Source organism: Vigna unguiculata, chromosome 11 (genome assembly GCF_004118075.2).
Source record: "Vigna unguiculata cultivar IT97K-499-35 chromosome 11, ASM411807v1, whole genome shotgun sequence".
Classification (NCBI taxonomy): Eukaryota; Viridiplantae; Streptophyta; class Magnoliopsida; order Fabales; family Fabaceae; genus Vigna; species Vigna unguiculata.
The window spans coordinates 39,691,446-39,718,604 of NC_040289.1; the positions used below are offsets into that span (position 1 = coordinate 39,691,446).

General features: G+C 32.4%; 4 protein-coding genes across 5 annotated transcripts; 2 read left to right on the forward strand and 2 right to left on the reverse strand.

Moving 5' to 3' along the window:
• Window positions 1-1,759: 1,759 nt before the first annotated feature.
• LOC114169983 (L-ascorbate oxidase homolog) lies at window positions 1,760-5,304 on the reverse strand. The gene is made up of 8 exons (XM_028055409.1): window positions 4,992-5,304; window positions 4,785-4,894; window positions 3,591-3,861; window positions 3,396-3,495; window positions 2,957-3,302; window positions 2,456-2,821; window positions 2,282-2,360; window positions 1,760-2,183 (listed from the first exon to the last, which is right to left on the reverse strand). The coding sequence occupies exons 1-8, from the start codon at window positions 5,133-5,135 to the stop codon at window positions 1,977-1,979; spliced, it is 1,623 nt and encodes a 540-aa protein (XP_027911210.1). The 5' UTR covers window positions 5,136-5,304; the 3' UTR covers window positions 1,760-1,976.
• Window positions 5,305-7,031: 1,727 nt separating this feature from the next.
• On the forward strand, window positions 7,032-8,665 carry LOC114170685 (signal recognition particle 43 kDa protein, chloroplastic). The gene has a single exon (XM_028056213.1). It carries the CDS (start codon window positions 7,387-7,389, stop codon window positions 8,518-8,520), a length of 1,134 nt encoding a protein of 377 aa, XP_027912014.1. The 5' UTR covers window positions 7,032-7,386; the 3' UTR covers window positions 8,521-8,665.
• A 2,011-nt stretch (window positions 8,666-10,676) lies between these two features.
• Window positions 10,677-13,031, forward strand: LOC114168714. 2 transcript variants are annotated; one of them, XM_028053622.1, is made up of 4 exons: window positions 10,677-10,831; window positions 11,001-11,512; window positions 11,836-12,021; window positions 12,536-13,031. In XM_028053622.1, the coding sequence occupies exons 2-4, from the start codon at window positions 11,042-11,044 to the stop codon at window positions 12,821-12,823; spliced, it is 945 nt and encodes a 314-aa protein (XP_027909423.1). In that variant the 5' UTR covers window positions 10,677-10,831; window positions 11,001-11,041; the 3' UTR covers window positions 12,824-13,031. The 2 variants fall into 2 exon arrangements, with proteins under 2 accessions (XP_027909423.1, XP_027909424.1); XM_028053623.1 differs by having other exon boundaries at window positions 11,006-11,512.
• Window positions 13,032-17,116: 4,085 nt separating this feature from the next.
• Window positions 17,117-20,335, reverse strand: LOC114170607 (lysine histidine transporter-like 8). The gene is made up of 5 exons (XM_028056121.1): window positions 19,848-20,335; window positions 19,209-19,342; window positions 18,132-18,577; window positions 17,912-18,043; window positions 17,117-17,822 (listed from the first exon to the last, which is right to left on the reverse strand). The coding sequence occupies exons 1-5, from the start codon at window positions 20,153-20,155 to the stop codon at window positions 17,337-17,339; spliced, it is 1,506 nt and encodes a 501-aa protein (XP_027911922.1). The 5' UTR covers window positions 20,156-20,335; the 3' UTR covers window positions 17,117-17,336.
• Between the last annotated feature and the right edge of the window lie 6,824 nt (window positions 20,336-27,159).

Here is a 27,159-nt window from a genome sequence, read left to right on the forward strand (position 1 = left end):
TCTACGTTCGGTTTCCATTCCACCATGTAAATTTCAATGACGTGGCGTCCTCTGGTTGGATACCGTTGGAGCGAGAAAACCGTTGATCCTGAATCACGATGAGAAACGAAACTCCACCTGCAAAACATTACCAAACGGCGGTTATCTATGCATAGGGATATGTGTGGGCAATGTTAATCTGTGCGCAATCTCATCTTCAATTCAATAAATTCCACAACCGTATTATCATATTATTATCGCAATATTTTAACCTGTTCTAATGTGATGATAGTGGGTCCCGATGTAAAAAGGGTCCATGGTAAAAACATGGCATGGCGCAGACAATTCTGACATAGTGTGTAGCCAAAGTATTCCGGTTTTGATCACGTTAACTTTTGTTTGTTTGTTTTATTACAGATTAGAAATGCATTGCAATTTGCATAGCCTTTTTTGTGGGTGGTGCTACTGTTGTACAGTGCGGTAATGTGTTTGGTACAGAAGAGGAAACCCAATCACGCGTCGTCGTAACCTGAGGCAGCACAAATCTTTTGCGTCACGGAAATCATCAGAGGGTGGTGAGTGCCTACCTTTTTTCATTTACTTTCTTCCTACTCAGTTAGTAGCCGTTGATTTCAGTCCACGCCCACACTCGTAGAACCTACTGCATCAACTGCTTATTCGATTTTTAGTTCTATAATATGAAACATGTGTACCAATTTCAATGTCAATGTCAAGGTTGTCTTAAAACATTACGTGTCGATCTGATGTGAACAATGTTGAACGATGAAACAATTAAATGAAATATGAAGAGATGTCATAAGACCAGAGAGAACTTGAAATTTTAATTCTGATGTACTCTTGGACTCCCAAATAATGCGTAGACATTATTGTAGTGTTATTGTTTGTGTGTACATCCTAGACAATATTATAAAGTGAATTTGAGAGATTAAGTTCAATCAAATTTGAACATGGCCAGTTTGAAAAAATAATTTATAGTAACGTGTACGCATTGTTCCGTATTTTCAAGCCAATGCAATGGACTTAAGCTTCTTCTTTACATAATTTATAACTCTATGGACCATACTGAATAATCTTGAGCATTACTTGGCTTTAGTTGTTATAATTTTTAAATGGTAGACACAAGTCCGTGAATAGAAGCCAATAATAGGATCACACATAAATTATCAAAACCAATTTCAAAATTGAGATTTTTTTTTTCTTGAATATTTCTGAAATCATATTAGAAAAAAGAGAATTTACTTCATTAATTTTAAATATTTTTTACTTAAATACATCAATTAATTAAGAGTATCTTTTTTAAAAATAAATAATGTATTACTCAATTATTTCTCTAAAAATGTCTTACAAAAAGAGGAACGAGGTCATGTTTTTCAGTTATTAAGTATTGGAAAGTGTATTTCTCTGTTTCAGAAACTTCAAATTCCAATAAACGCCCACACGAAGTCTTCTATACAAAAGGCACTTTTCAAGGAAATAGTAAACCCTAATAAAATGGGCTGTTCTTATTTTTATTACAGGCTGCTTGACTAAATTACTTCTTTTGGATCATAATTTGGACTTCAGTTTCGTGGGCTTATGAGAGCATTTTGCTTCCTGCACCTCTATTAGAGCGTGGGCTTATTATACTGAAATTTTAGAAGAACTTTGTCTTCATCGATCACTTGTAATACCCGGTTGAAAACCCTAAAACGTTTCAATCTAGACACTGACACTTCAAATTACACAGAGAGAGTGCATGCAGATTAAACTGATTCATGTATTAAAACAAGAGATTCACCGATACATGTGAGAAATTTATTTGTTTAAAAAATAAATCAATGGTGACAATTCAATTATTACAATACATGATGGTGCTTAAGTATCCATACAAAGAAATGGTGAAGAAATTTGCAAAGAATGGGACCAAGTGAGTCCCTAAGTTAATGACAGACATCATAGGTGTTTGAGATTGAATAATTTGATTCCCATGGAGATTCTCATCTACTTGTTCTTCCTGCTGCTTTGCCACAAAGAAGAGCATTTTTGGGAATTGGGTATTCATCCCTGATGGATCCAACTGGTGAATACACTCGCAGATAAAATTGTTGTCCAAGATACTGTCGTGCCCAGAATTCACTCCTCACATTCCACATACCCACATTATCCAGTGCCATGTAAATTGCAGTCCATGACTTGGGATACACCTGTAATACAATGTTTTTTCAGAATTTTACTTATTGGTTTCTGAATATGGTAATGGAAAAAAGACCAACCAAATTCGGTTAAGTACCAAGTTACTAACCTGTGTTGTGCACCTTGACACTGCATCTCTGAGGTTGTACTCGTTTCGACTTTGAGGTGTCCACACACCACCATCCATTCTGAATCAGAATAAAGGCCACGTTAAAATTTCAGTGATATGGAGTGCACTTTTTAAAGTGAGAGTGATGATGGATATGAAAATGTGAGAACTTACCCTACAACCCAGAAGGAGTATCCGTCAATGTGCCAGCTCTGGACGATGTTCTCGTTGTTCTGAAACACGATCTCAACGAAGGCCCGAAAATCAGCACCCATGACTGAGGTGTCAAGATACATGGGTTTACGAGAAGGGCTATCGGGAATGCTTCCTACTTTGAAAACCCCACCAATCTTGAAGTAATCCGCGAGCTTCAAAGGAGTGTCAGCTGCTACGAATGATACACTGTTCACTGCATATCTCTGTTTCTTGTTCACTTGTGCTGCTGAACTCGACAATGTAATTGTCCTACTGATATTAATCAAACCATAATGGTAGGAGCCTTGAGGATTTGGCCTTGGTCCACTTGCTGTTAAGTTTGTCCTACAAATCGCAAAAGTTGAATGTGAGAATTGGATATGTGCATTGTGGTAATAAATGAAACATACATGTAACAGATTGATACCAGTTTTTCGATTAGATTCGATATGAAACTTAGGACACGAAGAAATTAAGTACCTGATTGAACGAGCTTGTTGGATGGACCAATCAATCTGATCGGTTGGGCCACCAGGGATTGTGCCAGAAACGGATTGCTGGGAGTTACTGTAGTGAAGGATGGCGGTGCTTGTGATGATTTTGTCAGTGAAACGAGTGGACACGGCAATGTAGTAGTCTTTGGGAGCTTGATCAGCTGTGATAAGCACAGAATAAGACTGTCCCACATGAACATCTAACGAGGAATACTTGGTTTGGATGGTGTGAGTTCCCTCAACTTCCACCAACGTCATGGTGTGGCCTTCAATCCTAAAGTTCAGAGAGTTTTCAAGTCCAACATTTGATATTCTAAGCCTGTATGTCTTCCCTGTTGTCCACGGTAAAACAAGCATCATCGTACAAAATTCAACAACCTCAAACAAAACAACAATTGTAAGGGAAAACAAATAGGCATGCATACCTTGTTCCACTGTGAATGTTGTGCCGTTTGGACGACCGTTGATAAGAACGGCCTGAGGCAATGGGAGTCTGTGTCCAAAATCTAGAACACTTTGAAGTGTCTGAGATCATCAAAAATGTAAAATCATGTAAGCAGATGAGGATGAGAAAAGAAAAAGGAAATTTTTTTGAGAGCAATGTGATTGATGATTATTACCTTGTGATTGATTTGGTACCAATCACCAATAAGAAGACTGAAATCACCAGCTGGGTCAGGAAATGGGACAGGGATTCTTGGTCTGCTGAGGATTTTGATTGCACCAAAACCACCAGCTGCTTTATGAAAAGCAAGAGATGGGAAATAGAAGAAACTCCCAATTTGATCTTTGACTTGAAGTGTGTATGTGAAGTTCTGCCCTGGAGGGATTGGGCATGTGGTTCCATAAACTCCATCTTGATAAGAATTTCTCCTTTGTTGAACACCATTCCTGTTCAATTCACCATACGAATAAGTATATTTTGTAACTATAGGTCACTCAAATAAAATTTCTAAAGAAAATAAAATCTTTGGGTTTAAGGAAGGGTAGAGGCCCATTAATAATGGGCCTTACTCGTGAAGAGTTATACTAGGAGGCAGAACATTATGACTTAAGGGCCTGACTCGTGAATTATAGATGTGGGCTTGTAGTTGAATGGGTCTGGTCCGTGACAATACTTAAAGGGCCGAACTGATCGGTGAGAGAGACATTTATTAAGTCCGTGTTTTGTTTTGTTTTGTTTAGATCTGTCAGTGTGAACTCTTTTCATCAATGAAAACAAAAAGAAATATGGACTTGCTCTTAAAATATACAAAAGTAATTCAAATTCTATCACTTCACAAGTTTGCTCGCTTTCAAAAAGTGCTGAAATAAAAATAATAATTAAAGAACAACCGAAATAAAAAATAGTTTAAACTTTTATTTATTTAAAAGAAAATGATTGCATAACTCTTTTCCCAAGTCATTCCATTCATGAAATTGTCATAAAAAACAAAATTCATAAAAATGAGCTCAGAAACTCAAATAAGTAATAATTAAACATAAATACACCTTAATTATTACTCTTCTAATTCTAGATTCATCCAAACCTGAATACCTTCTTCCCTAACCAAACAAATGGATGGAGTTTCAAAAACACGCGTTTTTCCAAACAAGGTAAATCGGAACAAGACATTTAGGATTTTTTACGAAGCACGCAATGCTTTGGTTAGAAAGTGCACCACTCTGCCAGTTGGATTACGCTTTGATAAGAAGTGGCCTTGTTTTTCACAAAACCTTTTGTTGAATGAACTACATTTGTAACATTCTATGTTTTTTAAGAAAACACATTGAAATTTAAAAAAAAAAAAACAAAAAAGGAGAAGGAAAGTTACCAAGATAGAAGAAACGGCTCGGTCAAGTTATTGCGTACGTTGATGATCAAATTGTCATTGGTAACAGAGTAGATTTCAGGGCCTGGGAATTGGCCATTGATCAAAATACCCTGCAAGTGCAACAACACATATTCCAACCAAACATTAAGAACGAGAAAACACAACAAAAATATAACCAAACGAAAAAACTATTTAATTGTTAATAACCTGCTGTTTAACTCCTAGAGGATAAATGTCACCGTAGGTAACGGTCCAGTCGAAGAATCTATAAGGATCTTCCGCAGCAACGAAAACCAATTCCAAAAGCAGCAAAATGGAACAGAAACTTGATAAAGCACGTAGTTTATTCATGTCGAAGACAGAGTAGGAAAATGGCTTATGAAAGAGTGAGAGAGAGAGAGAGAGAGAAAGTGTATGTATGTTATGATTGAAGTAGCAAGAAACAGAACTGGTGTTGTATTTATAACATAAGAGGACAACAAGAGTTAAGGTAAGTAAAGTATTTTAACATTTTTTGTGTAATACGAAAATGAAAAGTGGTAGCGAATAGAAATGGTTGTTGGATTGGCACGAGTGAAAACGGTGAGAAAAGGGAAGAAGAAAGTTTGGCGGTGAATGCGTGTGGTTATATTATTATTATTGAGTTAGCATTTTGCAGTGAGGAATGAGCGATGTCGAAGCTGTATAAGAGTGTGTTCGGCCGCGAATTCTGACGTGACACGCGCTATTCTAATCATAATTAAATTTCCCCAAACAATGATATTTGTACGCGGAAACAATTATAGTACCTTTTGTCGTTTCTGGGACATTCTATGTAACTTGTTTGGGTGCTGGAGTTATAAGGAATAAGAATTGGAACCGAATAAGCAAAATGGGACCCTGCAAAATCACAATAATGTACACTCCTTTATCTCTATGAATCAAAGTTTTCATTATTGTTGACTCTCTCATGACACCCTGGTGGATTTGACTATTAGGTGTATTATTTATATTTACTCGTATATATATACACAAAATAATTCAATTATTTTCAAACGCTTTATTATTTGGTTTCATACATGGTTTTATGTAATATGTATGGTTAGTTTCAAATGAGTCACATGCAAATATTGCCCGTTTCTCATGCTCCAACATTGACAATTGATGTGTGAGTTGACGTAGTTTATTGTTGTTATTATTTTCTTTGTTAGGAGTCATGACATTTGAATGATAAATCAATTAGAAAGTTTTATTTTCCACCTTGATTGAAGCGTATGAGCTGGTGCAAGGAAAACCAAGTGTGATTGTGTGTGTGCATATACGTAACCATGATGGCTTCTCGAATATTGAAATTTCCGCAATTAGTTTTATATTTGGTTTACTTTAGATTTGGTTCTCATTGTTTTATCGGTATGAAATTTTAGTTTCGATTAGAATTTTAACAGCTCATTTGTTTTTACGGTTTTTAGAAATTTAATGACTTTTCTGTCTAACATCAGCATCTTATGTTATGTTATAACATACATAGTTACGACTAAGGAACACGTTAATATTAAAGGAAAGAAAAAAAACAAAAATTATTTAATGTTAGGAAAATTTTAAACTAAACCTGTAATTCATAACTTCCAAAATCAAAAATTAAATTACACATTCGCAGTGAATTTATAAAAAAAAAAAAAAAAACGGATTCATGTCTTATTTTTCTCTCCGATGTTTAGTACTCAGAAGAACAACAAGAAAGAAAAAAAAAGGCCCAACCAAGTATTAGAGCAAAGCCCGAATAGAAGAGAAAAAAATACAGTGCACCATGTGGGTTTAACAATGGGCCCTTATTTGGGAATTGAATTATACATTATTTTCTTATTGATGAATAACAATGACACTCACAATGTCCAATTTCTTCCGTTTTTGGAATATATTTTTTTATTATATTCTGAAAATAAATTATTTAAAAGAAATGTAATTTTGCATTTGAAAACTTCTAAATCATCTTCAAAATATCAACTCTAAAATAGAGGTTTTGTTCGTAAGAACAACTTTACGTAGGAAATTTCAAGCAAATCACGTTTTCACTTATGTCAAATAAGATTCTATAAAATTACTGAATTTTCTTTTTTCATTATCAAAAAAATACCACGTCCAATATTCTGCGAAGTTTCATAGACACTATAAAGTGAAAATTTTCTTTTAATTTAAGGTTCGTAAGTTTTCAATATCTAAAAATCTTCCATAAATTAATGAGTTTAAAACAAACCTGGTAAGATTTTTTTTTTCCAGCTTTCTTGATGATCTATTGCACAAAAATTGCTCCAAGAGAAGTGACAAATTTTTATGAAGCATGTTGGAGAAACATGAGGAACCACAAAAATTAGTGGCTAGAGTTTTTTTCAATTTATTGGTGTAAAATAATTCAGGGAAAGAAATTGTGCAGAAAAAAAGAAAGAAAAGATTGTCCAGTTTGGCAGTTATGATTTGTGGAGATCCAATGGCAGCCACAACATGGATGTGGTTCCTTATCCAGTAAGTTCCCCAAACAAGCCCCATTTCACTCCACCACTGTCACTCCACATGTTCAACTTCAACCCTTTCAAACACACACAGCAAAAGCATTACCAGATTATTAATGGAAGCTATTTTCGTTCCCAAACCAGCTTCTCATTCTCACTTCAAAACTAAATTTTCTCCAAACCCCAAACACGTCCTTAAACAACAACCATTTCTCCACGTCCGCCAAAACCCCACGCGCTTCCGCCTCGTCACCGCCGCACTCCAAAACCAACAAGAAGCAGCAGCAGCAGCTTTCAAAGACACCGAAGACGAGTCCTATGGTGAAGTCAAAGGCATCATCGGCAGCAGAGCCCTCGACGCCGCCGCTGGAATGGAGTACCTCATCGAGTGGAAAGACGGCCACGCGCCGTCGTGGGTTCCGGCAGACTTCATCGCAAAAGACGTCGTCGCGGAGTACGAAACCCCGTGGTGGACCGCCGCGAAGAAGGCGGATGAGCCCGCGCTGAGGAACATCCTCGAATCCGGCGACGGCCGTGATGTCGACGCTGTGGACGCGGAAGGTCGCACCGCGCTGCTCTTCGTAGCGGGACTTGGCTCCGAACCGTGCGTGAAGCTGCTGGCGGAAGCCGGCGCAAACCTGGACCACCGCGACCGCAGCGGTGGTCTCGCTGCGCTGCACATGGCGGCGGGGTACGTGAGGCCCGGCGTGGCGAAGGTGCTGCTGGATCTCGGCGCGGATCCTGAGGTGGCGGATGACCGTGGAAGAACGGCGTTGGATCTGGCGCGGGAGATTCTGAAGGCGACGCCGAAGGGGAATCCGATGCAGTTCGGGCGCAGGATTGGACTTGAGGGAGTGGTTAGGGTTTTGGAAGGGGCTGTGTTCGAGTACGCGGAGGTGGAGGAGATTCTTGAACGGAGAGGGAAGGGAGAGAATTTGGAGTACCTTGTGCGGTGGAAGGACGGTGGTGCGAATGATTGGGTGAAGGCGAAGTTTGTGGCGGAGGATCTTGTCAGAGACTACGAGGCCGGGCTTGAATACGCCGTGGCCGAGGCTGTGCTTGCGAAAAGGGTCGCGGATGAAGGGACGCCCGAGTTTTTAGTTAAATGGGCCGATTTGGATGAGCCCACTTGGGAGCCCCAGGAGAATGTGGACCCTGACCTTGTGAAAGCGTTCGAGGAAACCAACAACCAGGCCCAGCCCAGCAGTAATGGGCCTGCTGTCGTTGTTTCCACTCAAGATAACCCGTAATTATTTTTTGTGTGTGTTATGTTATGACTAGGATCAGCACTGTTACACATTTTCGGGAGCTCGTTAATAATTATTTTGTGCCAATTCAAGTGAACGGCTAGAAAAATCTAAATCAAATTCTATACAAATTTTCCTCGCGGCATCATCGTACTATGTTATATGAATACTATTATTTTTATCTCTACCAATATAATTTAGTATCAATAGGTTGTTGATAAGACTGAGGATAAAACAACTTTAAAACAAGAATGAATAAAAGTATATATATATCCAAATGTGGTGATTACTTACCATTATTATAAATGAGAATGTTATGCAACGTAAAGCTATTAATAATAAACAGGAAGAATTGTTTAGTATTTGAAAACAATGGTTAATAATAATAGATTAATTTTTTTAGTAAGACAATAGGTACTAAATGGAACAGTATAGCATTCCAAAAGAAGAGTTGAAAATAATGATTACACATGGATGTAAAAGGAAGATAGAAAGGAGTTAAGAAGGTATATTGAATGGTTACGCAATTAAAGAAAGTGATGTGATGTTTTTGAGCTGAATTTCCTTTTGGATGCACAGATATTTTGGTGCAGTGAAGAGCTATGAATGTTCATATAGAAATCTTGTTTCTTGGTCGTTTTCACAGCTAATACCCCTATCAACTACTTTCATGCTTCATACAAACCAATCAATAAACGTGGTTTTGTGGTAATTTCTGTAAAAATATGTTGATGGAAACAAAATAAGAGTTTAACTATATAATGTAATACATGTGTGGTTTCAATTTCGAAACACTTAAAATCAATTCATAATAATAAATTATTTAAAAACATCCAAAATTAATTTTTAAAATCAATTGTAGACAGAAAATACACATAAAAAAAATCATTTTTTTTAACTTCTTTATCGATCAAAATTGATTTTTTTACATCAAATAGAATAATTTTTCGAAGTGTTTCCAAACACATTACTAGAAATCAAAATCTAAAGTTTAAATATTTCTTCTTTTTCTTTATTTTTTGATATCACTTTTAAAAATAAAATCGTAATGAAACATAAACTTCAAAACGAATAAGACTTCAGGCATATCAAATCTTTCCTATACAATTATATCTAATAATACAATTTAAGTAAATTATAAAATTAATTCAACCCAATTCTTCGCAAATCCATTTTGGTCCGTCTTCACACACCTCTCTCAAATAAATATTAAAAGTTAAAAAAATATTAGATTTTAGATCGAAAGAAAAATATTTATTTATGTAATATAAAATATAATGTTATTTGTTTTATTTTCTTATTATAAATTGTTAAATATTGTATATGTATTATAGATAAAATAGATTTATATATACAAATAAATGTAAATCTTATTTTTAGAACTCTATTTGTAAAAATTGACTAAATTTATAATTCATTTCTTATGATGATGGTATGAAAATTGTCTAAATTGTATTGTAATAAAATTTATTGTCTGTAGATCATGTTATTTATTATTGAGCTACTATTAGACCATCATAATGTCTGTCTAGTATTAAGTTTGAGATTTATATTTGAACGTGTTAGTAGTATGAGTATGTTGATAGATACAATCAAAATGCCCATGTAAAGATAAATTTGTTGAAGATTATACATCAATTTAATATAACAAAAATTTATAATATACAAATTAATATAACACGGACTTTATGCAAGTTGATTTTGTAAAATTAAAATCCACATTTTAAGATGAATTTCCTCTGAAAACATCCGTCACGGCTTGGCACCTTGGTCTCTCTTTTTTGTAGGCTTTTCACTTCAAAAACAAACAACTCATAATCTTCTGAACTGAATAAACAAACTATGGGCCAAGTTTGTCGAATATCTCGCTCAGCGAGGGAAGACACCAAAACCAAAAAGATCAGTTGGAACCATATTTTCTATCATAAAAGGCTTAATTAAGTGTGCACGATCTTCTTTTATCGATCTAAAAAATTTAGGACTTGGAATTTCAAATAAAATATAAGGCAATTGCGTCGTTGACAGAAAGCGCGTGGTACCAAATTGGTGCCACAATTCCAACACACTACAATGCCGGCCCAAAACCAGAAGGCAGCAGTTAGACTTTGGTGATGTTATTTAATGCATCAAATTCAAAACATTCAAGACAATGGCCCCACACTCCCATTCTTATCTCAACTATTCAAACCTTCAAATCAACCCTTCTTAACTTTTCAAGGATGTTTGGTTTTCTGCTTCCATTGTCGCGGATCAACAACCTGATTCAGCGTAAACAGTAAGCTACCGGCAAAAAAACAACACTCACCACATCAAGGTAACAAAAGATGTTTTAAATAAAAATATGTTAAAATACATTGATTTATTAAATATTGAAATTTAAATTAAATTAATTTATTATTTTAATAAATGTGGAGTCAATAATTAAATAATTCTATTCGGTTAGTGTTATGTTATATAAAAACTAAAAGCTTCGGTGGTAGTAGTTTAGTTTGCAGTGGCAGAGAGAGAGAGAAGAGAGAAGAAGATGGGTGGAAGAATGCACACGAAATCGGACTCGGAGGTAACCAGCAACAGCATGGAGCAATCGTCGCCGGCGCGTTCCCCTCCGCGGCGGCCACTGTACTACGTTCAGAGCCCTTCCAACCACGACGTTGAGAAAATGTCCTACGGTTCAAGCCCCATGGGTTCACCGCACCACCATTTCCACTACCTCTCTTCCCCCATTCACCACTCTCGAGAATCCTCCACTTCCCGCTTCTCCGCCTCCCTCAAAAACCCTCGCAACTTTTCTTCCAACTGGAAGAAGCTCCACCCCCACCCCCAGCACGACGCCGATCACGACGACGACGCCGATGACGGCGACGACCTCGACCGCTCCTCCCGCAACCTCCGCTTGTACTTCTGCTTCTTCCTCCTCTTTCTCATGCTTTTCACACTCTTCTCCGTCATCCTCTGGGGCGCCAGCAAGAGCTACAAGCCCAGACTCATCGTCAAGGTAACATAACATAACATCTTGCGAGTTCACTCCGAGTCGGTCTTCCCCGACTCGGTTTCATTACAAAATTTAATTAGTGATATCATTTTTATTTATTACCATGTATGCGTGCCTCGCTCAAACACAGAATTCTAGCTTTGTTCTGTTTTGGGTAGCACGGTGCAATGATTAATTTCTAAGAATGTAGCGCACGGTGGGGCCTGTTTCTGATTTGATTCCTTGATCTATTTTCTTCTTTCTTATGTCTGTGATGATGGTATTTGTTTGTTTTATGTGGGGAAGTTAACCTAAACTAAAGTAATAATGTTGTGAAACAACAACAGAGTATGGTGTTCGAGAACTTGAATGTTCAGTCGGGGAACGATGGAAGTGGCGTACCAACTGATATGTTGTCGCTGAACTCAACGGTCAGAATTGTGTACAGAAACCCTGCGACTTTCTTCGGCGTTCACGTCACTTCCACGCCTCTTCAGCTTAGCTATTACCAGCTTGCAATAGCCTCTGGCCAGGTTTCTCTTTCTGTGCTTCAAATTTTAAATTAAGAAAAAAAAAAGTGCTGCTTTTGTGTTCATGATTTCACCTTTTACTTAGTTTGATGCATAAAGGTTTGAAAAAAAAAATGCATGGGGGTGTGTGATTGTGGGAAATTCAATTTCATTGGGCCTCTTTATTGGGCAGTGTACAAAAGCTGCTATAACCCTACATCATCCTACTTGTGGGGACCCACAAAACAGAATTTTTTCTATTAAAATGGATGATTCTTTTTATGACTATTATTCAATACGCACAGAGGCTTTATTGCTCTTTGCAAATCCGCAGAAGTCACACCGTACCTCTCACGTGACTCTCACAGAAATCATTACAATATATTTTTGGATTACAATTAGATTTCCGGATCCCACAGACATTCATTCCGGGTATCCGTTGCACCCGACACGCTTCAACGTTAATAATCTCTTCTACCACTGTGATAAATAAATTAACCGTTAATTCTACATTTATCTGATTGGGTTCATATAACAGATGCGTAAGTTCTACCAGTCCAGAAAGAGTGAGCGAAAGCTGAGAGTGGTGGTGTTGGGACACCAGATTCCTCTGTATGGCGGCGTGTCGGTTCTCGGAAACACTAAGGAGCATTTGGAGAGTGTTGCGTTGCCGCTGAATCTGACGTTCACGGTGAGATCGAGGGCTTTCATCTTGGGGAGGTTAGTGAAGTCTAAATTCTATCGAAGAGTGAGATGTTCTGTGACATTGCATGGCAACAAACTCGGAAAACCTCTGAATTTAACCGATTCATGTGTCTACAAGTGATGTGTTGTGTTACTATGTCCCCCCTTATCGCGGATTCTTGCTCTCTCCATTTATCATCACTTGTAAAGGTTGCTGCTCGTACATTTTTGGCTCCTTGTTTTTAGCTTTTTGTTACCCATGTTGTAGAAGAACGAACCCCTCCATTTCTCTCCGTAAATATCTGAACGCCAATATTAATATTGATGTAATATGTGTTCCTTTTCGTGTCTTTTCTCTTCCTGGTCCTGCGCAATTCTAGCTGCCAAAAACCCTAACTTGTCTATTTAATCCAGCTACTATCTCGTACATTTCTTTTTAAAATAAGCAAAATCAAAAATGGAGTATAAGATATTCTTCTACACTCACTATAGGTAAAAGGAGTCAAATACATTTGTCAAAAAATTTACATTATTTTTGTTCAATTTTGGAGGGACAGAAACAGAATTTTTGTAGAGATGTGTCTGAAATGTTTAAAATTTTAGAAGAATGCAAAAAAAAAACATATTTAACCATATATAAGAGTATAAAACTGGGTCAGGAATAACGTATCCTTTGTTGTATGGTAGTGATTCTGAATCATTGAGTCCACCACTCAAGAGCGAACTTTTTCATTTTCATTTCAATAGACTCTTGATTTGTCACCATAAAACTATGTTTGTAACACTTAAAAAGTTTGGTATTTTAGGGCATCTTTTCTCTAATAATTCCTTTTTTATCGTTATAAACCTAAAAGCTTAACGAATTCTTATATTATTTTTGGTCCTTTCTTCGAATATTGAAGTGTTTATCGAATTTAATTATAGAACAATCCGATTTTTATCTTCGAATATGTAAAAACATTATCGAAATCGCATATTCCATGTCTATTTCTTATTTAAATTGTTCGTTGAAACAATACAATTATTTGAAAGTTTAATTTTCTTATTTCACTTTATCTTTTAACCTTTATTCGAATATCTTGAAATTGGATGAATAACGCGTGGAAGTAAACCACTTCAATTATCTAGAGAGGATAAGGTAAACTAACTTTACTTGTTATTATTTTTTTTATTATTTGCTAACTTTTTCTCCTTTTCTTAATTTGCCAAAAAAGGTTCGATACTTATCAGACAACTTATCAAAATTATACTTTGTGTTCAAGGATAAAAGCATATATCATAAAAAACACAACTTGTAAAATTTAAAGTGTTAAAAACTATTTTCACGTACAATTCTAATAGTGTTGTCCGGAAAAACTTATATGCTAAAAAGAAAAAGATATGGGCCCAAGGCCCAACATGACAAAATAGCTTGGTCCGTGTTACGAAGAACATATATACTCTTCTATACTTTTATATTTTGTGACGATATCTAAAGTGATATAATAAAAGTGAGTTAACAATTCTTTCCCATTTTATTTCAATTTTGGACCGAAAAGTAATGTTATTCTTGCATTAGTAATGTAATTAAAAACAAACTCTTACATAATTTTTCTATAATAAATGTTGTTTTCTCTCTTCCTTTTTTTTTTCTTCTTTATATTGTATAAAGTTTAATTAGTTGTATGGTATCAAACTAATACATCTAAATAAAAGTAGGTATTATCTGACTAATTAAACCTATTGTATAATTTACGTCATTTCTTGAATGAGTAATGTGGTACTAGAGCCCAGTGGCGGAACTTGGACTAAAATTGTAAGGGGGCCAAATTAGATTTGTTATATATAATTTTTTTAGAAGAAAAACTATTCATTTTTTTCTCTTCATTTCCTCTTCTTATAACAAACACATATAATAGTAGAATTCAAAAAAATATTACTATCATTCGCTATTATATCATGATATCAATTCATGAATACCATTTTAGATAAGGCATTCGTATCTCGTCAATTTGATTTGGTGGTATTGTCAAATTTGATGTCGTTTTTCCCAGATCACGTTCTATTGAATTGTTAAATTCATTATATGTAACTCTGATAACTTTAGAGATTTGTTTTATATTGTCTTAAATTCTTGGTTCTTATTAAATTTTTCAAGCTTAGTTAACGTAATTGCATTTCTTTTTCATCTTCATCACAAACCTTCCTCTTTGAAAAAAAGGAATCAATTTTTTTACTTTTTATCATAATCTTTCTAATATAAATTTATCACCTCTTACCTATTTAGAAAAAATAAAATTTATATTCACAAATCACAATGCAAAACATAACAAAACTCATACTACTTTAATTAAATAAGCAATACTGTATAAATTCAAAACTTAAAAAAAATTACCATAGTAGCGAAAAACACAAAATCCCTAAATTTCATAATTAAGGATTTTAATAATTTAGGAAAAATTATAATTAGGGTTCATACCAATTTCATAAAAGAATCCCTAAAATCATAATTAGGGGTTATATTAATTTGGAATGAACTTAATTTGGAAGAAACATCCTACAAACAATCATAAACTAACATACATAAATCATAATAAGATATTAACCTTGATTTGTGATAGATCATGCAAGAATGTATACATGAATCTAAATCTATGTGTTTCCAACCTCTATTTCCCAACCTTTGTATTTATCTATCTTCACAAACTTTCATGATAATTTACATTATGAAAAGATCTTATAGTAAGAAAAAAATCCTAATCTCTTTTATAAATTAATGTCTCAATTAAATTTTTTATTTTATCTTTTATTATAATTTTCTATAATATAATTTTAATATAAATAATATATAATATAATTTTAAAAAATGTATAAATATATATAAGAAAAATTCAAAAAAAAAATGGGAAGGCGTGACTCCCCTGTCACATCCTAGTTCCGCCAGCCCCCGTAACACCCAACCACCTTCCCAAGAAAGATAGGAGAGAAAAAGACAGAATGCACCATTAAAGGAGACCACAAGTTAAAAAAAAAAAAAAGAGAGAGAGAGAAAAGACGACGTAAAGAATAGCAAAAAAGCACCAAAGTGACAAAATTTTCTCGCGGCCAAAGCAAAAAAAAAGGAGGTTCTGCATTTTCGCAGCCACCCATGAAAAAGGTTGAAAAGATAAAGGAAAGGATTGGGATAGTGGAAGATAAATGTAAGATATTGAACACAAATGCGAATAACGTGTTGAGAAGAAAATGTAATACATGTTCGGAAAAGAAACACACCCAAAAAAAAGTCTTCTACGGAACACATAAATATTAAGGTGGTTGGTTTGTCATCAAATATAAGATTATTAAAATTGTACCTCAAAAATAAGTTTATAGGATCTTTATATATAAGATAAGAATAATTAATGCATATGTAACTCGAGATATAATTAATTGCATTACATACACGTTTTTTTATTTGTGTTTGTATGTTAACGCGTTGATTAGGTTGGTAGTGACCTCTAGTGTAATATAATATACACAAAAACAGTTTATGCCATTATTAAAAACCTCAAATTCCAACTATCACTCAATTTATTCCTTTTAGTCTTATTACGGTGTTTACTTTTTAATTCACTTAACTCTTTCTCTTAATTAATTGTATTTTCTTCATTTTTAGTTTTGGTTTCTTTTCTTATCTACTACAATAAAACTTGCTTTAGACAACAACATAAAATTGTGGGTTAAACTACAAAAATTGTGAACTAAAATTTAGACAATAATTTTTAGACGTAGTCTAGGTGAACATAGTTGTAGTTAATATGTCACGATTTTCAGTACGACAACAATTTTAAAAATGTTGCTTAAAACCCTAAAAAAAGATCACAATTTTGATGTATTATTTTTCAAAACTTTACATTTTCAACAATGTGAGTTCTTGACTTTTTCAGTCTAAAATAAAAGGACGGAGGAACTTCAAATTTTTTCATTTTTCAAATTATTGTCTAAAAAATTGTTGTTTTATTATATTTAGACAACATTATTTTACATGTGATGTCGTTTAGTGTTGTGTAAAATATTTTTGTAATGTCGTTTGTATTTTTTCTTCTCTAATATTCTTTATTGTTGGTAAAAAATAAAACTACCAAATATCAGCAATTCTTAAACCATTCTTAATTTTTTTTCAATAAAAAAATAATTATACGTTCACTGAAAAAGACTTGCCAAGTGAGTCATATATACCTCTCTTCTCTCTCTATCTCTTTGTTTTTTTTTTATTAGGAACAGATCCGTGATTGCATCATGAATGTGACTAAATACATTGATTAACTCATTAATTAATTGTTTCACTTTCCGGTAACTTCCATTATGTAATGGGTTCACCAAGAATCTAGAAACATGCATCTTTTGACTTATTTTAGTTAGTTTCATTTATTTTGAATTTTGAATTGATTTTATTTTCGACAATAAACTATTCACATTTCGAAAACCTACTCTCTCTTTTTTCCTTCTTTTACACAACTTCTTACCAACTCCTTTAAATAACAATAAAAAATTTAAAATAAGAGAATAATATACATAATTATATCCACTATTGGAGGAACTAGGCTATGATTATATTTAGGGTTGAAAATAAATTAGTGGTAATTAGTTGGTAACAGCTTCTAGCTTCTGCCAGTCGCCAATGGAGAAGAGTAGTGTTAAGGTCTGAAAAAGTTCGCATTTAAGCCTTTGTCAGCAAGAGTCCTTGCGGCTGCAGCTAACAGAAGAACACTGAGAAGCAACCCTAAGAACCCGAGCGCAGCGTTGAACCACCAAACAAAACCTCTTGGTCGAGGCTTCTTCAGCGATAGAAACATGAAACAGGGGTATGAATACGTGATTGGCACCAGGGTGATGCTTCCAATTAGTGCTGATAGGCTTGGAAGGAACGGGAATGTGACAGCGATGAAAAATGTCAATCCCCCGAAAAATAATCGTATGCATGTTCTCGCCAATCTTGAACATTTCTCATTCCTTATGCTCGTGAATCTGATCTCAAGGTTGTCGAAAACCGGCATCGCATAGATTTGGTAGCTGCTCAAACAATGTATTATCACCAGAACGTATATTGCTCCCATGGAGAATTTCGTTAGCTGCTTCCTGTGAAATTGCGGAAACGAATACAATAATCCACCCTCGTTTATCTGAAACATGTATGCACGTAAATTGGTTAATCAGTTGAATAAAACAACATGCGTAATCTGGAATATTGGTCGGTTTCTCGTAGTCTTGCCTGGTTTCCATAGGCCCAGAATCCGGCAATTGCAAGAGGAAAGACACACATGGAGATTAGAACATATGACATACTCACTCCTCTGCGCATTGGTTTTTTGGATGTTCGTTCGAAATCTGAAGGCAGTGTCCCCTGCAAAAACCAAAATCCAAAACACAACTCTTAGATTATGCTGTCCCATGCATGCTTATTGAAGTGTTTGAGAAATTGGAAAACTTGCCTGTATCTCGAGCAGAACATTATGACCTCTGTAAGCTAGCACGATGATTCCAACTGCATTGAGAACGTCGCTGATCTTAGCCACCGCAGTGGATTCTTGCGACAGGGTTGAGGTATAGGACACGTTGTTGGGCCTACCCTTCTTAACAGAGAGAACCCAAAAGAGGGTGCAGTAAGAGATGGCGGTAACGGCTCCGACGAGAGAAACCATGGCCATGGAGTTGAGGTTCGGCAACTGTGCAACGAGAATGGCGGCACAGGTAAAGACCAAGAACCACTCTGCCCCCGTAAGCGCGTGGGCACTGCAAGTGTTTCCATTATCATTGTCACAAAGTGTCTTGAATAACAGTTTCAGTGTCCCACCGCCGGTGATGATAAGCATGACGCATGTTCCTCCTGAAAGATACATCACTGGGAATAGCGCTGCCACTTTCCCTAACCTTTTACCTACAGAAATATATTCAAAGTTAGCCACGTCTAAGATGAAACTCCACGTGTCTTTGAATAAACATTTGTTGTGTTTTCCAACTGTTGAAAAGCTTGCGTGGTAATGAATAATCAATCCTACAAGACTAAGAGTAATGCCACGTGTGAACTTTAAGACAGGTAACTAGATGTTCTTAATTTATTTGTAAATTGAAGATTTTAAATGTAGGGAAAAATTGATGGATACTATAGAAAAAACAGTTTTTTTTGTATGATATGGGTTGAATATTAGGTTTGAAAACCAAAAAAAAACAATCTTTTATGTGGAATGAAACAAAAGGTGATTGGATGTATAACAGTTTCGTACTAGTAATAAAGTATTATTGGAGTCCCTTAATAATGTAAGCACCAACCGATGTTGATGGCTTTGCGTAGAAAAATACAAACTGATGATGGGGATATGGTGCCAATCATAGTGGAGGCTTTATCTCAAAGTGTGTATCAATGAAAAGATTGTAGCGTGAAGGCCTAATTTTAATCGTGGTTGTGGAAGAAGAATGGAAAAAAGTGCAGAAAGCAGTTTTGGAAAAAGAGGTATTCATGTGAAGATCTGGTGTAAGTTGAATTTGGAGAAGAGAGAAGTTGTTGTTACCGAATGCAGCCATGGCGAGGAAGAGGTATCTGCTGTGACGAATCCCAGGGACGGATTCGTGAAGCTGAATAAGAAGAAATATGCTATAGAGCTGCCAAAAGAATGCCACTGTCAAACATACTGTGCCCCACACCCTGCACGTACATAAAAAAAATCTATGATATGTAACAACGCATGAATCATGTACATCGTAGACCTAACCTAAGACTTTCGTGTTGACTAAGGTTGGTTTTGCATGTTGATAAGTCAACCTTCATAGTCTTTCGATGGTGAAGGTTGGTTAATTAAGAGGAGGTTTCAAAGAGGTATTGACCCTGGTTGCAGGTACATGCATGTGTTGTTTTCCTTATACCTACCAACCTAAATCTATTATGAATCTTCAACAAATAGAAGAAAAATCTCGTAATGAAACGTTGATCACTGGCATACATACACTTGACACAAACGTGTACAACACTACAACTTTGAAATGGACTGCAAATTTTTAACTCTTCTCTGCTGCAATGGATTCGATGTTTTTATATATGGTATGAGATTTAAAAGATGAACAGTGATGGGGTTGAAAAAGGTGGTTAAAGATTGGATATTTATGATTAAAGAAGTTTGAAACGGTGGTTGAAAATTGCAGGCATGACGTACCAACCAAGAGTGGCAAAAGCAACGGGAAGCATGAGAGCCTGGAAGCCGATATTAGAGTTAAGAACATGGAAGGCTGCAGAAAAGGCATTTCCATTTCTTGATTCGGTGATCGGAAGCCACGCGTCTTTGGGGTGTTGTTCTTGATTCTGTGATGGATGAGATTCTTCTGAGGGAGATGATGAATCAGTTGGTGTGAGTGGATCAATGAGGATGAACAGAGGAGAGAGTGGGGGTTTCAAACTCGCATCTGAGAAATTCAGAAGAGCTATTTCTGATCTGAAATATTCAGCTTCACCCACTTCTCCCATGTTTCTGATGGCAATGAGTTATTTGGTAATGATATATATCATTAACAGCTACGAAGAAAGAACAGTGTTATGAGAAGAGATTGAAGCTTCTTTTGTTTCTGAAGTTCCAAAAGAAGAAAGGAAAACGAAGTTGCTTTTTAACTTTGAAGGAGGAAGCACAAGAAACTACGAACTCTTTTATAATATGGATTGAAGAGTTTCCATACGCGTGGATTCCACTCTAAGCACTGACATCACGGTGCTGATCTCACTACCTGACCTTCTCACAAGACCACTCTACGTAATCTAAACACAGGTTTGGAAATCGTTCTACTAAGTTTGGAGATGAATTTGAGAATCACAAGAAAAGTGGAAGATAGTATTTCTTTTTCCTATTAAAGAAAAGTCTCTTTTTATAGATTGCAGTAACTTTGAAAGATTAATTCTCAATTTGAATTTGTTATTTAATCAAATATCAATAGCTAAATATTTTGTTGGTTTCTTAACTTTCGATGAAAATTGAAATTAATCTCTCCTTAAAATTTGGGGTTAATTTAGTCGTTGAATTTTATAAATGCGTGAATTTAATCATTTTAACTACATTTTATTGAGTTTATTTGACATTTCAAATTTATTTCATTATATCATTTCAGTAACATTGAAGTGAAATGTGTCAAAAAAATATTAAAAACTCATGTTATTATATATGAAACGCATTTAAAACATAACATAAACTTAACAAACTTCGATTAAAATGACTAAATTTAAACATTTCTAAATATGAATGACTAAATTCGTCCAAAATTTGAAAAAATAACTAATTCAAATTTCTATTAAAAGTTAAGGGACCAAAAACATATTTAACCCATTTAAAAAAATACCAATTGTTAGGTCTATCGAGAGGAGATTAACTGAAAAAATACAACACCGATCAAATTTGAACTCAATCACGTATAAAAAATTGATATCATCCATAATCCAAAATCTTACAATAATATATTTATGAGTATTGATATTGATACTTCACTGTACTTCACGTTCTCATTTCTATTAAATATGGAAATTAAACGGACTTGAATCCTGAACACCAATATTAAACTATAGGTAGTCTCTTTTTACGACAACATAAATTTTTGTTACCTAAAATTCATAAAAAAAAAAGTCCATGCTTGTTCTATTAGTTTCAAATATTAAACAGATATTTTTCAAAAGTTTTAGGCAGGTTTGAATTAAAAGTTTGGTCAATGTAAATATAAGTTGAATTGGAAATCTTAAAAATGTTAGTTTTAGTTGGCATTGGTGTGAATGAAATGACTGGGATGTATGGTTCAATTTTCCTTGACGAGGAGAAGCTACCAAACGAGTTCCATGTTTAGATTTTTCAATTCCATCGCGGCTGCCATATATAATATTAAGTAAACAAATAGAAAGTCATCGGAAACTAAGAGAAAGAAGACTTTTGCGTGACCTACGCATTTCTTTGTCGGTTGCCATGTGTAACTACACTCATGTATTTATTACACAGATTTTTCTAATTTTTACTTCAAATAAATTATGAGAAAATTTGCAATTTTTATAAAAAAAAAAAATGGTACAAGAGTGTTTATAAGTTTAGACAGATTATATCAAATGATTTGTAGCTTTTCTCAAAAGAATCATACAGTTTAACTTTTTACTGACAATAACAATATTTTGATAAATATTGATGATGTAGATTTTGAAATGTAGAATAATGTTAAATTTATTGTATATTTGGACTTCAATTTTATTTTTTTGTTGAGTAAAATTGTAGTAGATTTTAAAGTGTTGAATTACGTTAATTTATTATTAAATTTATTGTGTGGTTGTACTTTAATTGTATTCTCTTATTTATAGATTATTAGTTTAGTGTGCGATTTCCGACCACCGTATCAAATCTAAGATTTTGTAAATAATTTATATGAACATAATTAATCATGTTGTCCTCTCGAAGAGATCAGTATTGATTATTTTATTTATTTATGTATTTGTTTATGATAGATCATAAATAAATTAGTATCCACGTGAAGGTTGGTTGTCATTGTTAAATATAATCGATAAAAGTTTTCATTTTTAATATCAAATAATTTATGGATATAAATCTTGATTAGAAATAAAATAATTTTAAAATATATAAATAATTACGAATTTTATTTTATAAGACAATTTTATATTACTAAGTTAGATTATATATGAAAGTTATAATATATTTTAAAATTTATTAAAAAACTATTGAAAAAAACAAAACTTTAATTATTAAAAAAAAATCTTAGATTTGATTTGATTGAAAACTTTTGCATGACCTATGTATAAACTATGTGTGACTAAAGTAATGTGGATCTTTAAACGAGTAGGCATATACGCCAAGACGAAGAACCTTCAACCTAATTTGACAACTAGTTTTAACAAATAAAATATTATATCAAAGTAATACTAATAAAATTTAAATAAATTATTAAAATAAAATAATAGTTGTGGTTTGGAAATAAAAGAAAAAAGATCTAAAGGAATTATTATTCTAAACCACAAACTCAATAAATTATTTGATAAATAAGAATTAATAGAAAAATATATAAGTACACATATATATTTTATCATGTAGATAAAAGTTTTATTTTCAAAAGGAATATAATAATTTAATATTCTTAAAATAATTAATTTTTATAATTTTTCATTTTTTAAAATTGTACGGTACTTTTTTTATTTGAAAAAGTTATTATTATATATATATATATAAGTTGATTTGATAAGTATTACCTGATAGTACATGGAATTTTTATTTGAAAAAGTAAACGATTGTTACATTGAATTTTTAGAATTTGTATTATGTGTAATTTTGATATAGTATTATATAATTGAAACATTTATCATCGCAATATAAGATGTTAAACAGTTATTAAGATTTAAATAACTTTCAAGTCTTTTATAATTTAAGTGTTTTAAATTGATTTCTTTTTACATTTTCTTATTAAATATTCAAAAAATATATATATATTTTTAGTTGATTTTTTACTATTTAATTTTTCTGTTAATCTAATTTGATGGTGTGACTGTTTTCTTATTTCACCGTCTTATTTGTCACATGTTAAAATTATGAGATTATATATTTGTATAAAATATATTTGTATTATTTTAATTAAGAATATATTTGATAACAAAGAGGTTCCTATAATGATATTAGAAAAGACCTCTCAAATATCATAATTTAATAATATTATAATTTCTCAGTACGTATTTAGTTTGAATAGTCTAACTTAATAAAAGTATATATTCTTCTTCTTTTTTATGTCAAAAGTTAATTTTATTTCCACCATAATTTATTTCCACGTCTTGTCTTCCTTTACGATTCACATTAAATTAAACAGATTCACGAATATTCTTATTGTGATTTAAATTGTATTATTAAAAAAAAAACTTATTTGTGAATTTTGTTGGTTGTCAACAGAAACAATCTTATAATATTAACTAAGGTGCTTTCATTTGGAATAAATAATAAAAGTTAGAGTAGTACAACATGATGCATTTATTAGGACAACAAAAAAAAATGATGTATTTATTAGGATAACCAATTAATATATTTATTGAACAGATTATTGTAATATATTCTTTAATAGTTTAATTTCATCAAACCCTATTTTGGTTTATTGGTCATGTGCTAGTGCCACATGAATTATGAGTGTAGGAATGTTTATTCTAATTTGATCACTTATCTCCTCTCTATTATAAAAGCAACAAATACACTTAAATTAATTAAATATCTAATCATGTGCTTTAACATCATTAAGGATCCTTAATTATGTGGTAGTTGCAATAATTAATCTAATTTGATTTGACCAAAGATAATAAAAAATGGGTGGTGAGAAGAAGTTTCTTTGATATTTTTAATGACTGTATAAAATTAATTAATAAGTTAATCAATCCATCAATCATATACATCTTAGAGATGAATGAAATGTGAGTATACAATTGTTCCAACAAACTCATTTTCTTTGTCGTGTTCACTTTTTGAATCTCATATCGTGTCTGGTTTAGATTTTTTATCTTTTCTACACTAAGAAAGGAAACTAAAACTCTCACGACGGTTGGTGAGGTGTTTGGTCTCGTGCATGTTGCTTTCATCTTTTCACCCAATTGCTTAACCAAACCTTTTATATTTTAAAATGAAATAGGATTTTCACTAGTATTAGAAATGATTAATTAATTAATTAGTGTAATTATTTCACTAAAGTTTATATATAATTTCTGTTCTTTTGAGTGAAATTTGAAATTATTATTTTTACCTAATTTAGTTTCTCAGTTGTAAATTTAATATTTTTAATTATTTTTGTTAAATTTATTTCACGTTTTAAACACATTTTGTGATAGTATTTAAGTTGTTTATATTGTTTGACATGTTCGTTTCAATTTTAGTCGAGAAACATATTTAAAACAAAACTTTAATCAAATTAAGTTTCTTAACTTTATTAAAGATATCTAAAGTTAGTTTTTTAAACTAAATTTTATTAAATTTATATGATATTTTAAATACGTTTTGTGATAATATTTGAATTATTTATATTTTTTTATTTTAATGTTAATTAAAAAATGTATTTGAAACATTAAATAAATTCAATAAAATTTAATTAAAATAACTAAATTTATATATTTTTAAAGATAAAAAATTAAACTTATCTAAAGTTTTAAAATAAAATAATTTTCTCTTAAAATAAAGTTAAAAAAATATTTAGTAGCTGATACAATTGGTCATAAGATAATAAGATACATTTGTCGAAAAAAAGTGGACACTCAGTCTGTTCCAATTGTGGTTAGTGGGAAACAGTGACAATGCACAAAGAAGAATGCAAAGTGGATAAAAAAAAGAGTATATGAAATACAAGTAGATAATATTTTATATATGTTACATTTTTTACATTTTTTACTGTATTAAATATATAACATAAAAAATACAAAGTAATTAGTAATTATTTAATTAAGTTAAAAATCAAATATTACTCTTTACAAATATACTTTAAACTAATATGAAATTAATGGAAAATAACTCCAAGTGAAAGTCATGTTTCGGAAGGAATAACTATGGCGTACAGGTAATTCATTTTATATATTGATTTTAAAGCAAAAGTGAAAGGAATGTCGTATTTAAGTATTGAAATTAACTTCACAATAAATAACAAACTTTTACTATGTACAATTTCTTAAATACATGATCATGTGTTTTAATTAATCTACAAATTGAAAAAGAATCCAGATTTTCAACTGGAATTTGTGTACTGTGTTTTATTCTTAGGATTAAAAATACATTATATTATTATTTTAAATATTTTTAGGATTTGGTCGTATAATTTTAATTTAATTATAAGTTTATTTTGTCCATTTCTATTATAAGTTTTAGTTTTCTCAGGGCTTTGAATTCGAAAAAAATAAAATAAATAAAAAATATTGTAAAACATACCAATATTGGGATATCAAGGTTTCGACCTTTCTTTGATATGATCCATTATTTATCGTAACAACTAAATCTTATCTAACTCGTGTTGCTAGCCAAATGAAATTTAGTTCAACTGTTATACCACAAAAAATGTTTAGTGGTGTCTAAAGTCTAAAAGAAATATCATGCTCTTTTGAAATAATTTATCCTGAAATTTGAAATATTATATAATAGATTTTATAATGATATGATAAAATATTCTTCAGCATTCCATCACATGAAATCAATATAATCTTATTTTCTTGATAAATTTTGTATTTAACACTACTGTATAAATAATAAAAAATTATTATCTTAGAAGTGGGTTTTAAGCCTAACTCAATCCCACAAAACCGGTTTGTAAAGTGAGGTTTGCACCTCACTAATATATTATGAAATAACATTATCTCTAGTTGATGCAGGACTTCCAACACACCCATCACGCCAAGGTATATTTATCTCGTGTGTGGGACAAGAGATTAGTGGGTGGTCCGTTTAGCGACCCGATATTGAGTGAAACAAAATATTCAAGAAAGTTCGTTAGGATATGCTCTAATTTTAATCTGATACCATGTTAGAGCATGCCGAATAATAAATAATTTTGTAATCAATAACCAAATAAAAAAGTTAAATACAATTTATATTCAAATAAAATAAAAAAAATATATTGAAAGCCTAAACACAAAAATTACATAAGGTCACGTCTCCTATTAAATTAGAATTTTGAATATAAATTAAATGTAAAACAGGTTTTTTTTTTTTCTGTACCAACCCAATATATGAATTGTAGAGATATTATTTATGATGTAAGAGAGATAAATGTAATAGATATGATATTGTATCTGATAGCACAATACGTTATTGAATATCACATTTGTATCGAGAAGTATACGATATTTAAAAAAAATATATTGTTATATTAATTTAAATTTAAATTATATATATTAGAATTATTAATATTAAAAATTAAAAATTATTACTATTATAAAATTATTATTATTTTATCAATTAAATACTCTTTTAATAAATAGTAATAAAATATCTTAAAATGCCAAAAAATATATATATATAATTCAAATCGAAGTAAATAAAATGGCAAGAATATAATTTGAATGTAAAACATAATTTTTTTTTTCTATGCCAACCTAATATTTGATTTGTAGAGAAATAATAACTATGGTGGAGAATTTTACAAATGACATGGTCAAGGAAAAGCATTATCGTGTGGGCGTGTCACATCTACAAACCCATCTTCCTGATATCATAATTACATCCATTACTTTTTTCTGGACACGTCTAACCATACGCCAATGGAACATTTTTGTGGATTGCCAACACAAATGAAAAGTAACATTAAAGTTTTTTTTTTTCCTAAAGGTTGTTAACAAAGAGGATTATTAAAATTTGGGTTGTCGTTTTTAAGGGTGCCTATGAATTAGATGAAAGATTTAACTGTAAAAATGAATAGATTCGAGAGAAAAGATGGTCAAAATGAGATTGTTTTAATAAATAAAATATTATAATTGGTTATTAATTAATTAAT

What these genes read in the sequence shown, in the direction of transcription:
- LOC114169983 (XM_028055409.1), bottom strand. Translation starts at nt 5,135, where the DNA reads ATGAATAAACTACGTGCTTTATCAAGTTTCTGTTCCATTTTGCTGCTT. An exon ending in CTCTAGGAGTTAAACAGCAG is followed by an intron (nt 4,895 to 4,991) that starts GTTATTAACAAT and finishes TTGCACTTGCAG; the next exon opens with GGTATTTTGATCAATGGCCA. An exon ending in TACTCCTTCTGGGTTGTAGG is followed by an intron (nt 2,361 to 2,455) that starts GTAAGTTCTCAC and finishes ATTCTGATTCAG; the next exon opens with AATGGATGGTGGTGTGTGGA.
- LOC114170685 (XM_028056213.1), top strand. Translation starts at nt 7,387, where the DNA reads ATGGAAGCTATTTTCGTTCCCAAACCAGCTTCTCATTCTCACTTCAAA.
- LOC114168714 (XM_028053622.1), top strand. Translation starts at nt 11,042, where the DNA reads ATGGGTGGAAGAATGCACACGAAATCGGACTCGGAGGTAACCAGCAAC. An exon ending in AGCCCAGACTCATCGTCAAG is followed by an intron (nt 11,513 to 11,835) that starts GTAACATAACAT and finishes AAACAACAACAG; the next exon opens with AGTATGGTGTTCGAGAACTT. An exon ending in TTGCAATAGCCTCTGGCCAG is followed by an intron (nt 12,022 to 12,535) that starts GTTTCTCTTTCT and finishes TTCATATAACAG; the next exon opens with ATGCGTAAGTTCTACCAGTC.
- LOC114170607 (XM_028056121.1), bottom strand. Translation starts at nt 20,155, where the DNA reads ATGGGAGAAGTGGGTGAAGCTGAATATTTCAGATCAGAAATAGCTCTT. An exon ending in ATGTTCTGCTCGAGATACAG is followed by an intron (nt 18,044 to 18,131) that starts GCAAGTTTTCCA and finishes TGGTTTTTGCAG; the next exon opens with GGGACACTGCCTTCAGATTT. An exon ending in TCTGGGCCTATGGAAACCAG is followed by an intron (nt 17,823 to 17,911) that starts GCAAGACTACGA and finishes TACATGTTTCAG; the next exon opens with ATAAACGAGGGTGGATTATT.